The sequence below is a fragment of the Haliotis asinina genome, chromosome 8 (genome assembly GCF_037392515.1).
Source record: "Haliotis asinina isolate JCU_RB_2024 chromosome 8, JCU_Hal_asi_v2, whole genome shotgun sequence".
NCBI lineage: Eukaryota > Metazoa > Mollusca > Gastropoda > Lepetellida > Haliotidae > Haliotis > Haliotis asinina.
In genome coordinates, this window is record NC_090287.1 from 41,220,703 (window position 1) to 41,235,353 (window position 14,651).

Here is a 14,651-nt window from a genome sequence, read left to right on the forward strand (position 1 = left end):
CTACTTATGACGTCACCTAACAACGGGTTTGATAATGGTCCGTCGTCAAGCATTTTGCGGGCGTTATCAAGTTACAGTGGACCGCTCATTTCTGATTACGTGCGGTCGTTTTAATGATAATTCTATCCATTTTAGCTATAATATAAGGGTAACGCTATTTTTCAGGGCATTATCATTTGCAGAAGCCCGAGGTCTTTCATTAACTCCCCGACGAAGGAGAGCAGTTGAAAAGACCGAAACGCCACAGTGGTATGTTTGATTCAAACGCACACGCACAACAGCATAGTGTGTGTGGAAGACAACATGTCTTTTCAACATGTGGCAATGTTTCCTTCAAAGCTACAGACAGAAGTATTACAGTGTTCCTGTATCTTTTGTTTGTAATAAAAAAACTTCACAAGTCATATTTGAAAATTGTTTTGAGAGTGTATTTTCCGTTATTTGAGTTATTAATTATTGCGGTAAATGTAAGTGGGTCACAATATTTAAGGTTTTAGTGTTAGGTATTATAGGTCACATTTCCTACAGAGAATTATTTAAGCAACATGCTTCTAAGGCAGTACTTTAGAGTTTCCTCCCTTTAAAAAACATAAACGCTACTGTTCTAGAGCATTCCACGTTACTGGCGATGGTCGTATGAGCTCGAACTTTTAGGAAATGTCTGAATGTATATATAAATGCTACTTGCCGTGTTGTCGACACACACGGACTCGGACACATTTACTGGAGTAGCATCATCAATCTCCGTCAACGCTTGGTCTGCATAACCACAACCTGACTGCTCGCTGTGTTTTATTCTGCATAACTGTTTCTCACTCACTGTATAAATCAAGACTTTGGTGAATTTGTCATATATTTTGTGTCCCACTGCCTTGGATTTTGTCTCATTTGTACTGTATTTGAAATCGGTAGTGTGAAAGTGACATGTGACTTTGTATAACATGCTCTCTTTGCTTAATAATACAATATTTGAACGTTTTAGACTTGTCTTTGTTCTGTTTTGGTGGTTCACAGAGATTTTCTTACACCTTTTGTCACGGCAAATTTTTAACCGTAACAAAATAGAGATATGAATTGTTATTGTAGACAGTTATCGGGTATGATAACATTAATCCTTCAAGAAAACAGCTGAGCACAATACATTTGATCCACCCAACAATAGTACTGAAACGTGGTTTTCATTTGCCTCTGGCTACGTGCAAGTGAATTCGATCGCAGTTGCTTCCGTCAGCTGCATCAAGTGAAAAGAACGCACTTTAAAGCACTAATTAAAACAGCCAGACGTGCTGCGTGAACGTGCCGTGGGCATGTTAGGGGCAGAAACGACAGCAAGTGACGTTACAAGGTCAATGGGGGTACAGCCGATTGTTTATGATTTACAGCCTCGACTGCAAAAAATTGGCCAGGTTGACCACATGTGACGTCACATTGTGTTAGATCACATGACCCGTATTTGACGTCTACAGGAGTCAGAAATGAGCTAGCTATTTAAGGATCACATCTGGACAAAAAACGATTGGAAACCAACCAGATCGCGGAACCATTTTAACGCCTACACTTCGACGTCAGGGTTTGCCTTGGGGCCGACGACACATCCGAGGGATTCAGAGAGACTGGAATGGAATTGTCTTCAGTGATGATTAGAGATACGAGCTAATCGTAGGATGAGAGCATGGAAGCGACGCCGTGAACGTTATGCTGTTTTAAGTACAGGATTTTGACAGATTTGGAGGCAGAGGTGTCATGGTTTGTGGTGCTTTTTGTTCGAATGCCCGTTCCCAACTTTTATCCATGGGAACGTTAATGATGCAGTTTACCGCGACCAGGTGCTAGCAGCCGAACGTATTCACTTAATGGCAGCACATGATCAAGGTCTGTACCTTCAGCATGACCTGCAGAACAAAGAAATCAACTTTCTTGACAGGCCGTCAAGATGACATCATCCCAATCCAATCGAATACGGTGGGGGTTATGTTTTGAGCAGGGACAACTCCTGCTGGTAGTGCTCCACTGCACGAGGTCGATGCTAATCATGCCGGACAGCATCAATGGTATCTTTAGCAGTGCCATTCCTGCATGGCTTTTATGATGTACCCTCTTTACTGCACAACGGCAATGCTAGGCTTCATAGTGCCAGGACTGTCTCGGAATTCCATAAACACAGGGCGTAGAGCGGATGGAGTGGCCAGCATATTCGCCAGGCATTAACCCAGATGTGCATGCCTGGGATGAATACACCTCCCCCACAACTAATAGATCTCCAAAGACTCTTGATAGTCTACACAAATGATGTTTTGCTAGTGATGTTTGAACTTTTTGTCTGTATGTCTCGATGTGTCACGTTTATCAACTCATTAAACATTATGATGAAACCCTCAGTTCTGTTATATCAGAGAAACGTTTCTTAAGATGTGCTCTGTATCATTTGGCCCTTTATTAAGGGCACCACGTAAGAAGTTTAGAAACCGTTTATAGCCTTATTGCTACAGGGATAAGTCTTTTAGAAATTCCATTCTAGTTTTATTTCGGTCGTCAAAGAGGTGTTAGTGTGGCACCCAAGATGGTTGGAAAATTAAACTGCACTCCTAGTTACGGCTTCTGAAAGAAACGCGAGATTTGACATACTAGACTGTCCTCAGATTGGCAAAGAAAGTGATTTTTTTCCTTTGATTTAATTCCCTTTGCAGTAAACGTTCAACAGACTGTGTAACGTGATGTAGAATTTTCTATAGAACATAACTACAATGTGTGAAATTTATATTAAGTATTACACTCATTCCCAGTGTTATTCTTTAACATTTTGTACATCCCAGCTCACACATTCCTACTAGAAAGTTGGATTAAGAAATGTATTCGTCACAATCTTACTTAGCTATGTCATTAAATGAGACATATTTTCATGCGTATATTTTCTGTGCCTTACACTGTTCGTGTGTTTACGGTCCCATCGCCCATAACGAGACTTTCTCGTTAATTTTCTGATAATTGCGGCAGAGTTGAAATTTAATGTAAAGATGAGTAAGACACATTCTTAACAAGGTCAAAACGTTTTGAATATTTCCTTCAAATTATCTGGAACCTACTGGTAATTATACAGCTTTATCTGATGAGTCTTGTTGTATCATTTCGTAAGACAAATAAATTGAATGTCCACAGATGATAAAAGGCAGTGACACATCTTCAATAGCATTTACTTTCCTTTTATTCATTCCAAAACAATTTAGTAGCATTCACATTTATCCTGTAAGCCATTTATATTTTCTACACAGTTTAATGTTCATGTTATCCTCTATGAAATGTTTGCTGTTTTAATTTTTTCCCTTTCCTCGTGCGGAATTCTTTCCTTTTCCTCCAGCAGAATTCTGTCTGTTTCCTTCAGCGGAATTGTTCCTGTTTCTCTGAACAGGCTTCTCTCTGTTTCCTTGGGTAGAATTCTCTCGGTTTCCTTCAGTAGAAATCTTCCCGTTTGTCTGAGCAGAATTCGTTTTGTCTCCATCAACGGAATTCTTTCTGTTTCCTTGTGCAGAATTCTTTCTGTTTCCTCCCAATGCGTTCACGATTTTTCTGAAAATGTTCCATTTCGAGGAAGGCTTTTTCTTCCGGCTATTTTTTGGTGTCTTACTCTTCTCTACACATGCGTCAACATTTGAAGACCCCTCGCATTCTTCTCCAATTTCCGCCCCGGGCTCAGACAACACTTTCAATTTCCGGACCTGAGATACAGTTTTCGTTCCATCCAGTAATGCCAGCAACATCCTCCATGACCACCTTTTCTTTCTCCCTTTATCTGACTTCATCTGCTTCAACTTTTGTTTACCTATAGTCTCCTTCACCTCTGCTATCGATTTCCTTCCTTTCAGAATTGTTTGCAACATCTTCCATGCCCACGTTGTCTTTTTCCCATCATTAATTTCTGCCATCTCCTTCTTACAGGCCTCACTATCAACAACGCCCTTGCATTCCTCTTCCTCCAGTTTCTCAAGCTGATCTGCTTCTTCCACTGTCTTTTCTTCATTAACTTCCTCACCATCCTCCGACTGCAACTTCTTTAACTTCTGCTTTTTAATGGCCTCCCTAACCTCTGATATTGTTTTCCTTCCTTCCAGAAGTGCCAGCAACATTCTCCACGCCCACCCTTTCTTTTTTCCCTTTTTTGACTGCATCTGCTTTAACTTTTGTTTACCTATGGTCTTTTTTACTTGTGCAATTGATTTCTTTCCTTTCACAATTGTTTGCAACACCTTCCATGCCCATGTTGTCTTTTTATCACCTTTTATTTCCTTCATCTCCTTCTTACAGACCTCACTGTCTGTAACACCCTTGCATTCCTCTTCTTGCAACTTTGCCAGAAGACCTGCTTCCTCTTCTGCCTTTTCTTCTATCACCTTTTGCTTTTTGATGGCCTCCCTGACCTCTGGTATTGTTTTGGTTCTTTCCAGGAGCTCTAACAACAACCTCGAGTCCCACCTGTTATCTCCTCTCCTTTCTGACTTCATCTGCCTCAACTTTTCCTTGCCTATTGTCTTCTTTACTTGTGCTATTGATTTCTTTCCTTTAAGGATTACTTGCAACATCTTCCATGCCCATGTTGTCTTTTTCCCATCATTTATGTTCTCCATCTCCTTCTTACAGACCTCACTATCTGCAACATCCTTGCACTCCTCTTCTTCCAATTTCTCAAGCTGATCTGCTTCTTCCACTATCTTTTCTTCATTACCTTCCTCACCATCTTCCGACTGCAACTTCTTTATTTTTTGTTTTATAATTGCCTCCCTAACCTGTGATATTGTTTTCCTTTCTTCCAGAAGTGCCAGCAACATTCTCCACGCCCACCCTTTCTTTTTTCCCTTTTTTGACTGCATCTGCTTTAACTTTTGTTTACCTATGGTCTTTTTTACTTGTGCAATTGATTTCTTTCCTTTCATAATTGTTTGCAACACCTTCCATGCCCATGTTGTCTTTTTATCACCTTTTATTTCCTTCATCTCCTTCTTACAGACCTCACTGTCTGTAACACCCTTGCATTCCTCTTCTTGCAACTTTGCCAGAAGACCTGCTTCCTCTTCTGCCTTTTCTTCTATCACCTTTTGCTTTTTGATGGCCTCCCTGACCTCTGGTATTGTTTTGGTTCTTTCCAGGAGCTCTAACAACAACCTCGAGTCCCACCTGTTATCTCCTCTCCTTTCTGACTTCATCTGCCTCAACTTTTCCTTGCCTATTGTCTTCTTTACTTGTGCTATTGATTTCTTTCCTTTAAGGATTACTTGCAACATCTTCCATGCCCATGTTGTCTTTTTCCCATCATTTATGTTCTCCATCTCCTTCTTACAGACCTCACTATCTGCAACATCCTTGCACTCCTCTTCTTCCAATTTCTCAAGCTGATCTGCTTCTTCCACTATCTTTTCTTCATTAACTTCCTCACCATCCTCCGACTGCAACTTCTTTAACTTCTGCTTTTTAATGATCTCCCTAACCTCTGATATTGTTTTCCTTTCTTCCAGAAGTGCCAGCAACATCCTCCAAGCCCACGTCTTCTTTGTACCCCTTTTTGCCTTCATCTGCTTCAACTTCTGTTTACCTATTGTCTCCTTTACCTCTGCTATCGATTTCCTTCCTTTCAGAATTGTTTGCAACATCTTCCATGCCCACGTTGTCTTTTTCCCATCATTAATTTCTGCCATCTCCTTCTCACAGGCCTCACTATCAACAACGCCCTTGCATTCCTCTTCCTCCAATTTCTCAAGCTGATCTGCTTCTTCCACTGTCTTTTCTTCATTAACTTCCTCACCATCCTCCGACTGCAACTTCTTTAACTTCTGCTTTTTAATGGCCTCCCTAACCTCTGATATTGTTTTCCTTCCTTCCAGAAGTGCCAGCAACATTCTCCACGCCCACCCTTTCTTTTTTCCCTTTTTTGACTGCATCTGCTTTAACTTTTGTTTACCTATGGTCTTTTTTACTTGTGCAATTGATTTCTTTCCTTTCATAATTGTTTGCAACACCTTCCATGCCCATGTTGTCTTTTTATCACCTTTTATTTCCTTCATCTCCTTCTTACAGACCTCACTGTCTGTAACACCCTTGCATTCCTCTTCTTGCAACTTTGCCAGAAGACCTGCTTCCTCTTCTGCCTTTTCTTCTATCACCTTTTGCTTTTTGATGGCCTCCCTGACCTCTGGTATTGTTTTGGTTCTTTCCAGGAGCTCTAACAACAACCTCGAGTCCCACCTGTTATCTCCTCTCCTTTCTGACTTCATCTGCCTCAACTTTTCCTTGCCTATTGTCTTCTTTACTTGTGCTATTGATTTCTTTCCTTTAAGGATTACTTGCAACATCTTCCATGCCCATGTTGTCTTTTTCCCATCATTTATGTTCTCCATCTCCTTCTTACAGACCTCACTATCTGCAACATCCTTGCACTCCTCTTCTTCCAATTTCTCAAGCTGATCTGCTTCTTCCACTATCTTTTCTTCATTAACTTCCTCACCATCCTCCGACTGCAACTTCTTTAACTTCTGCTTTTTAATGATCTCCCTAACCTCTGATATTGTTTTCCTTTCTTCCAGAAGTGCCAGCAACATTCTCCACGCCCACCCTTTCTTTTTTCCCTTTTTTGACTGCATCTGCTTTAACTTTTGTTTACCTATGGTCTTTTTTACTTGTGCAATTGATTTCTTTCCTTTCATAATTGTTTGCAACACCTTCCATGCCCATGTTGTCTTTTTATCACCTTTTATTTCCTTCATCTCCTTCTTACAGACCTCACTGTCTGTAACACCCTTGCATTCCTCTTCTTGCAACTTTGCCAGAAGACCTGCTTCCTCTTCTGCCTTTTCTTCTATCACCTTTTGCTTTTTGATGGCCTCCCTGACCTCTGGTATTGTTTTGGTTCTTTCCAGGAGCTCTAACAACAACCTCGAGTCCCACCTGTTATCTCCTCTCCTTTCTGACTTCATCTGCCTCAACTTTTCCTTGCCTATTGTCTTCTTTACTTGTGCTATTGATTTCTTTCCTTTAAGGATTACTTGCAACATCTTCCATGCCCATGTTGTCTTTTTCCCATCATTTATGTTCTCCATCTCCTTCCTACAACCCTCACTATCTGCAACATCCTTGCACTCCTCTTCTTCCAATTTCTCCAAATGATCTGCTTCTTCCACTGTCTTTTCTTCATTAACTTCCTCACCATCTCCTGACTGCAACTTCTTTAATTTTTGCTCCCCTAACTCCTCCCTAACCTCTGATATTGTTTTCCTTTCTTCCAGAAGTGCCAGCAACATCCTCCATGCCCACCTCTTCTTTGTACCCCTTTTTGCCTTCATCTGCTTCAATTTTTGTTTACCTATAGTCTCCTTCACCTCTGCTATCGATTTCCCTCCTTTCAGAATTGTTTGCAACATCTTCCATGCCCACGTTGTCTTTTTCCCAACATTTATTTCTGCCATCTCCTTCTTACAGGCCTCACTATCCTCAACACCCTTGCATTCCTCTTCTTCCAATTTCTCAAGCTGATCTGCTTCTTCCACTGTCTTTTCTTCATTAATTACCTCGTCATTCTGCGACTGCAACTTCTTTAATTTTTGCTCCCCTAACTCCTCCCTAACCTCTGATATTGTTTTCCTTTCTTCCAGAAGTGCCAGCAACATTCTCCACGCCCACCTCTTCTTTGTACCCCTTTTTGCCTTCATCTGCTTCAACTTTTGTTTACCTATAGTCTCCTTTACCTCTGCTATCGATTTCCCTCCTTTCAGAATTGTTTGCAACATCTTCCATGCCCACGTTGTCTTTTTCCCATCATTTATTTCTGCCATCTCCTTCTTACAGGCCTCACTATCCTCAACACCCTTGCATTCCTCTTCTTCCAATTTCTCAAGCTGATCTGCTTCTTCCACTGTCTTTTCTTCATTAATTTCCTCGTCATTCTGCGACTGCAACTTCTTTAATTTTTGCTCCCCTAACTCCTCCCTAACCTCTGATATTGTTTTCCTTTCTTCCAGAAGTGCCAGCAACATTCTCCACGCCCACCTCTTCTTTGTACCCCTTTTTGCCTTCATCTGCTTCAACTTTTGTTTACCTATAGTCTCCTTTACCTCTGCTATCGATTTCCCTCCTTTCAGAATTGTTTCCAACATCTTCCATGCCCACGTTGTCTTTTTCCCATCATTAATTTCTGCCATCTCCTTCTTACAGGCCTCACTATCAACAACGCCCTTGCATTCCTCTTCCTCTAATTTCTCAAGCTGATCTGCTTCTTCCACTGTCTTTTCTTCATTAACTTCCTCACCATCCTCCGACTGCAACTTCTTTAACTTCTGCTTTTTAATGGCCTCCCTAACCTCTGATATTGTTTTCCTTCCTTCCAGAAGTGCCAGCAACATTCTCCACGCCCACCCTTTCTTTTTTCCCTTTTTTGACTGCATCTGCTTTAACTTTTGTTTACCTATGGTCTTTTTTACTTGTGCAATTGATTTCTTTCCTTTCATAATTGTTTGCAACACCTTCCATGCCCATGTTGTCTTTTTATCACCTTTTATTTCCTTCATCTCCTTCTTACAGACCTCACTGTCTGTAACACCCTTGCATTCCTCTTCTTGCAACTTTGCCAGAAGACCTGCTTCCTCTTCTGCCTTTTCTTCTATCACCTTTTGCTTTTTGATGGCCTCCCTGACCTCTGGTATTGTTTTGGTTCTTTCCAGGAGCTCTAACAACAACCTCGAGTCCCACCTGTTATCTCCTCTCCTTTCTGACTTCATCTGCCTCAACTTTTGTTTACCTATTGTCTTCTTTACTTGTGCTATTGATTTCCTTCCTTTCAGGATTGCTTGCAACATCTTCCATGCCCATGTTGTCTTTTTCCCATCATTTATTTCTGCCATCTCCTTCTTACAGACCTCACTATCTGCAACATCCTTGCACTCCTCTTCTTCCAATTTCTCAAGCTGATCTGCTTCTTCCACTATCTTTTCTTCATTACCTTCCTCACCATCTTCCGACTGCAACTTCTTTATTTTTTGTTTTATAATTGCCTCCCTAACCTGTGATATTGTTTTCCTTCCTTCAAGAAGTGCCAGCAACATCCTCCACGCCCATCGTTTCCCTTTTCTCTTTTCTGACTTCATCTGCTTCAACTTTTCCTTGCCTATGCTCTTCTTTACTTGTGCAATTGATTTCTTTCCTTTAAGGATTGCTTGCAACATCTTCCATGCCCATGTTGTCTTTTCCCCATCATTTATTTTTGCCATCTCCCTCTTACAACCCTCGCTATCCCGAACACCCTTGCATTCCTCTTCTTCCAATTTCTCAAGCTGATCTGCTTCTTCCACTGTCTTTTCTTCATTACCTTCCTCACCATCCTCTGACTGCAACTTCTCTAACTTCTGCTTTTCAATGATCTCCCTAACCTGTGATGTTGTTTTCCTTCCTTCCAGAAGTGCCAGCAACATCCTCCTCGCCCACCTTTTCCCTTTTTTCGTTTCTGACTTCATCTGCTTTAACTTTTGTTTACCTATGGTCTTCTTTACTTGTGCTATTGATTTCTTTCCTTTGAGGATTTTTTGCAACATCTTCCATGCCAACGTTGTCTTCTTTCTTTTCTCTTTTGTCAGGTCCTTTGTTTTCTTTGGCCTCTTTTTCTGCGATTGCTTCTCCCTGATCATTTTTCTGAGTTTGTCAATTCTCTGCTGCCACTTTGTCTTTTTTGCCCTCCATTTTGCTTTTACCTCATTTTTCCAAGCCTTGTTTTGAATCTTCTCAATAGTTTTAGCATCTGCCTTGTCGATACAGCCATTTACGTCCAACCCCCCTGGACACATCTCCTCAGGCCATTCTGTAACATAGAAAAATCCGGTAATATGCTGTGCCATTACATACATCGTACAGATTTGGTGGCTGTGGGACAGCCTAGTGGTCAAAGGATTCGCTTCTGGATACAATGCTTGGTGTCTCAGTGATGTTGAGGTATTGATATAAACGACGTAAAGCCCAAATGGGGCACGCACTCACTCATACACATTTAACTGTCATGTGGAACATGAGCCCAGTGCAATTTAACAAACTGAACTTGATGCATGGATATTTTGTTAATACGTGTACTTCCTGGAGGTCTCGTGATGATTCGGGTTATAACTGTTCTTAGGTAACCCACTCTTGTATGAGGCGACTAACGGGATCGGATTTTACACCATTTTAGCCATATAGCTGGATTATTGCAAAGTGCGGCGTAAAATTAAACTCCCTCATTCCAGATTTCTACTGCAATACATAACCCATGTTTGTGCTGGTCAGAATGAACACTTGGCTGAATGCATGTTCTCACAAAACGGCTGCTTGAGAAGTTGCTAATAATAGCAACCACTGATTTCGATTCCCAGGCTTGGGTATTTACACCCCGCCCAGATATGGATGGAATGAAGTTTACTGTTGTAAAACGCTAACCTTGAGCTAAAGGTTTCCTAGAGATTTCAACGTCAATATATACAGCCGGCTGTTGGACAGTGTCCTCTTCAACTGCAAGACTTTCGTCAATCACAGATGTTAAAGTCACCAATAATAGCAGGTACATGGAAATCATGCTTGGCAACATCAAGTACTGAAATAAAAGGAACTAGATCATATGTCATGTTTCAATCAAATAACAAAAACTATTTTGAGATATGTATGCTAATTCAGTGTCATACTGGTCATTTTGATTGTCATCAGCTAAGGAACAAAATAGAACAAACATTATGTGAAACAATTTCTTTTATTCGCGAGTGCGATGTCGAGACAGAGTTTTGTACAGTTGCCATGCTTGTCACCATATGGTCTGGCAATCGCTTAATTTTCAGGGTGCTCAGGGACTTTTGTCTTAGAAAAGGACCCATACACACAACGGTACAAGAATCTGTACCGAAACATCGCATTCATGAATAAAAGAAGTTGTTAACGATAAAGTTTGTTCTACATTGTAACCACTCAAGGAAGGATCAGTTGAAGGTCACAGGAGTATCAAGAAGGGTTGACTTCCAGTAATACGTAAAATCACGCCGACAATCTACCAGTTGTTAAGTACTAATATAAGTTCACAAACTGGAGATGGAAAGCTGCATATGAAGTTAAATCTTCCTCTCCATAAAGGATCAACCATCTCATTCGCGCGCGCCAGTGTCTGTCTGATGTGCGTGTGTGCGTGTCTGTGAGTATCTGTGTTTGTAATTGTGTGTATGTGCATGTGAGTATGACTGAAACCATTTCCAGGGTAAAAGTCCCTGGGCATTAAGCGATCGCCAAACCATATGGAGACAGCGCTATTTCAGTATTTATAAGAAACTATAATCGTTACAAGTAATATGGATAGTCTCCTGTTACAGGCAAAACTTTCACATGATTTTGAATTTTTTCTTTGTTTCCTTGCTAAGTCAATGTCTAATGCGGGACTCTTCAGTATTCGGCGGTATGACGTCGACCAGCCTGTATGTGGACAAGTCAACCATTGATGTATTACATAACCAAGGTCCAACGTCACTTAGGTATGACAATACTGTGGCTAACGACATGATCTAAACACACTTCTTCACATGTAGACTGCGGGGGACACAGAATCTCCCTGTGATGTGTTTCGAATAAACTGTGAAGGCGATTTGATGAGTATTGTGGGAGTTTCGTAATATAGTGACGTGTTTTCATAATTATTCCGAGATTCATAGTGAGGATTTTGCATAAGATGTATCAAGAGTATTTGATGTGAAAATACCAACTGGCACAGCACATCGTGGATTTTTAGGGATACAAACCATAACCTATTTCATAATGCCCAAACAGACATATTTCTACCCAGCTACGACAGCCCTCAAACACTGTTGACCACAGCCTCAACGCCCATCGTACTTAAAAGTGTGAGTGTGTACTTACCTTGCAGGGAGATCTATGAAGGTTTGACAATGAGCAGCGGCTAGGTGGCTAGTTCCAGGCTTTGTAATACGTTCTTTCAGCCAATCAAAAAATACGCAGGTGGTGCAGTCACTCCTGGAACCCTAAACGCATGTAATTATCATACGCAAGAGGAGTAAGCATGGCGATGTGTGACTGTTGTGTTATTCATGGTCACATATGTATGATGATCTTTTGGCATGATATGAGGTTTACAAAAATAAATTTGGAACACAGATTTTTGCAATAATATTCTGTCTACAGAATCATTGCTGAGCAGCCTTAAAATTTAATTCTTTATACGATTATAAAGCTTATCGCCTTCAAGTAAAAGTGCGACAGGGGGCATTTACAACTGGTGCTTTCATACCGGAGGTCACTATGTGATAGTATTGTATTTGAATCAGCATAATGTATTGTCAATTAGGCTTCAAAATAATATTTCACTGCAGTGTGAGAATTAAGCCCAGTTGGTGACAGTTATTATTTAGCGGAGAAAGCGGAAAATCTTTCCTATATGATTTGAATGGTATATATGATAACCGTCTGTATCATGAGAAGCATGTGAAGTAGTACTTGATACGCATATCGTACAGTGGTGGTGAAATGTCTCAGTTCTTTCTGTCTTTAAACGTGGATGTGTTTGGCAAGACGGCAAATGTATTATTATCATTTTAAGTTGTATGATTCAAATTGACCCTTTGTAACACCTTTGCTTGCATGCGTACTACACTATGTTACAAACGAGGTGACAGCAGTTGGGTTGCAACATGGGTTTCTTCATGGAAAGACAGTATCATTGCCCTACACGTTATGAATAGCAAGGGAACAGTAACGGCTTGCAGGTCGTCCAGGACTCAAGTTGAATAGACATACATGTTTGGTTATGTGGCTCAGAAAACAAAATTGGTTCACAGATGTTTCCAGTTCTGGTGGTCGTGCCATAGTGGGACATCTGGGTGAAGGTTTTACGACACCTTAGTTACTGACAATTTGGGGCAGAAGTATAACGTTTATTTGTTTGTTGTTCAACAGACTCCAGCAATATTCCAGCTATCGGTCTGTTAATACTTGAGTCAGGACAAGGCAATCCAGTGAACAACAGTATGAGCAACTGGAATAAGGTAACATGTGCCAACCAAGTCAGCGAGCCTGATCTCCCGATCCCGTTAGTGACCTACGACAAGCACGGGTTGCTGAAGGCTACTTCTTATCCGTAGAAGCTACTGTTGGAATCATGTATATTCCACATATCAAAAATCACACAACATAACACAAAGCTGTAATTCTGCTATTCCTGATGGCTTTCAGTGTTCATCAAAGAATGATGAGTGAGTCTTGTGATCATAATGCAAGCTATATTTCCTTTATATCAATTCGTATTTGTTGCTCTGATTAGACATTGCGTATTCCCAGTTGACATGTTAGGCACTGTCAACAATGTCAGTATCATGGGAACGTGTTTCAAGTCCACATCAACATGCTGAAGTACACAACAGATGCACATTCTTGTAAAACTGACGTTTACACGTAGATATGAAGTTGAAAAATGTCCACCGAACAATGTAATCTTAACTTTATCAAGAAAAATATTTGATGAAGCGATGGCCCGAATCAGCCACCATATCATAGACAATGCATTTTGTTTTATTGTAATTATAACGTTCATAAAAATATGCAGGCCTCAATTTTAGTACTAAGAAATGACACACAAAAACGGCTTACACATAACATGGTCATGACACTATGAACCTTGATCTTTGTTAATGGGATACGTTAACATGCATCAAACAAGTAAGTGAGAGTCACATTAGTTCCCTCTTACGACAAGGTGGGTTGCTAAAGATGAATGATGACCCCCCACATACTTGTGAACCCATGGGAATTGATTAATGGATAAATGTATAGTCAGTCTCATGATATGGATTGTTTTAGAGCTGATGGTCGAATATCCTGGATGGGTAGGTAATGAGTTGGACCCGGGTACCGTATCAATACCCGGACCCGATATGTAAATGTGACTAATAGATTAAACAATTAAATATGTTAATATTACTTTAAGAATAAAAGGTTGTATTGTCTTTGGAGATGTAGACATAACTTTCAACCATTCTTTAAATATTAGATATGGTTAAGATATTGAAAGCTCGAAATTTCCGCTGAAGAATGTATTGCCATTTCTTGCAAAATGGATGTCAGGAATTAACATAATCGTGAGTATCAGGGTAGAACGGGGTAAGACGGGGTCGGGTATGCGGGTAGAAAATGTGGACACTAGATTGTCGATCATTCCAAGTTACTTACTGGTCATTTTGTGTATCAACAATCAGTATACTTGTCATATCATGAAATTTAATTTTATCTATTTATGGTGGACAGGGGCTGTGGTGCGTAGCTGCTCTGGACACAGTAAGTGTCGAACTAACAGGTGTAAATGCTTCAAATCCAAGCTGAAGTGCACCAATCGTTTCACAATGTATTTAACTGTTAGTGACAATAAGTGATACTTAAAACTGTAGATTAAGTTATTAACTGAAAAATGACGCGTAATAGCTCACCCTCCTAGACATTACAGGAAATGACTGAAATCTTTAGTAGTTGCAGGAAATGACTGATTTCACAATCTAACAGTACTGCAAAATATACATGTTGACAGTAGTGGATGACCTCGTCCAGAAGGAAACTAAAAGACCAGCTGTTGTTCATTTCCCGATTTTAGTATGTCGTACGACTAGGTTGTC

General features: G+C 40.5%; 1 protein-coding gene across 2 annotated transcripts; it reads right to left on the bottom strand.

Annotated features, from left to right (window-relative positions):
- Positions 1 to 3,179: 3,179 nt before the first annotated feature.
- On the bottom strand, positions 3,180 to 11,969 carry LOC137295042 (trichohyalin-like). Of its 2 annotated transcripts, XM_067826305.1 has the most exons (4): positions 11,893 to 11,969; positions 10,438 to 10,591; positions 8,777 to 9,829; positions 3,180 to 8,443 (listed from the first exon to the last, which is right to left on the bottom strand). In XM_067826305.1, the coding sequence occupies exons 2-4, from the start codon at positions 10,583 to 10,585 to the stop codon at positions 3,309 to 3,311; spliced, it is 6,336 nt and encodes a 2,111-aa protein (XP_067682406.1). In that variant the 5' UTR covers positions 10,586 to 10,591; positions 11,893 to 11,969; the 3' UTR covers positions 3,180 to 3,308. The 2 variants fall into 2 exon arrangements, with proteins under 2 accessions (XP_067682406.1, XP_067682405.1); XM_067826304.1 differs by having other exon boundaries at positions 3,180 to 9,829.
- Between the last annotated feature and the right edge of the window lie 2,682 nt (positions 11,970 to 14,651).

What these genes read in the sequence shown, in the direction of transcription:
- LOC137295042 (XM_067826304.1), bottom strand. Translation starts at nt 10,585, where the DNA reads ATGTTGCCAAGCATGATTTCCATGTACCTGCTATTATTGGTGACTTTA. An exon ending in TAGGAAACCTTTAGCTCAAG is followed by an intron (nt 9,830 to 10,437) that starts GTTAGCGTTTTA and finishes TCTATGTTACAG; the next exon opens with AATGGCCTGAGGAGATGTGT.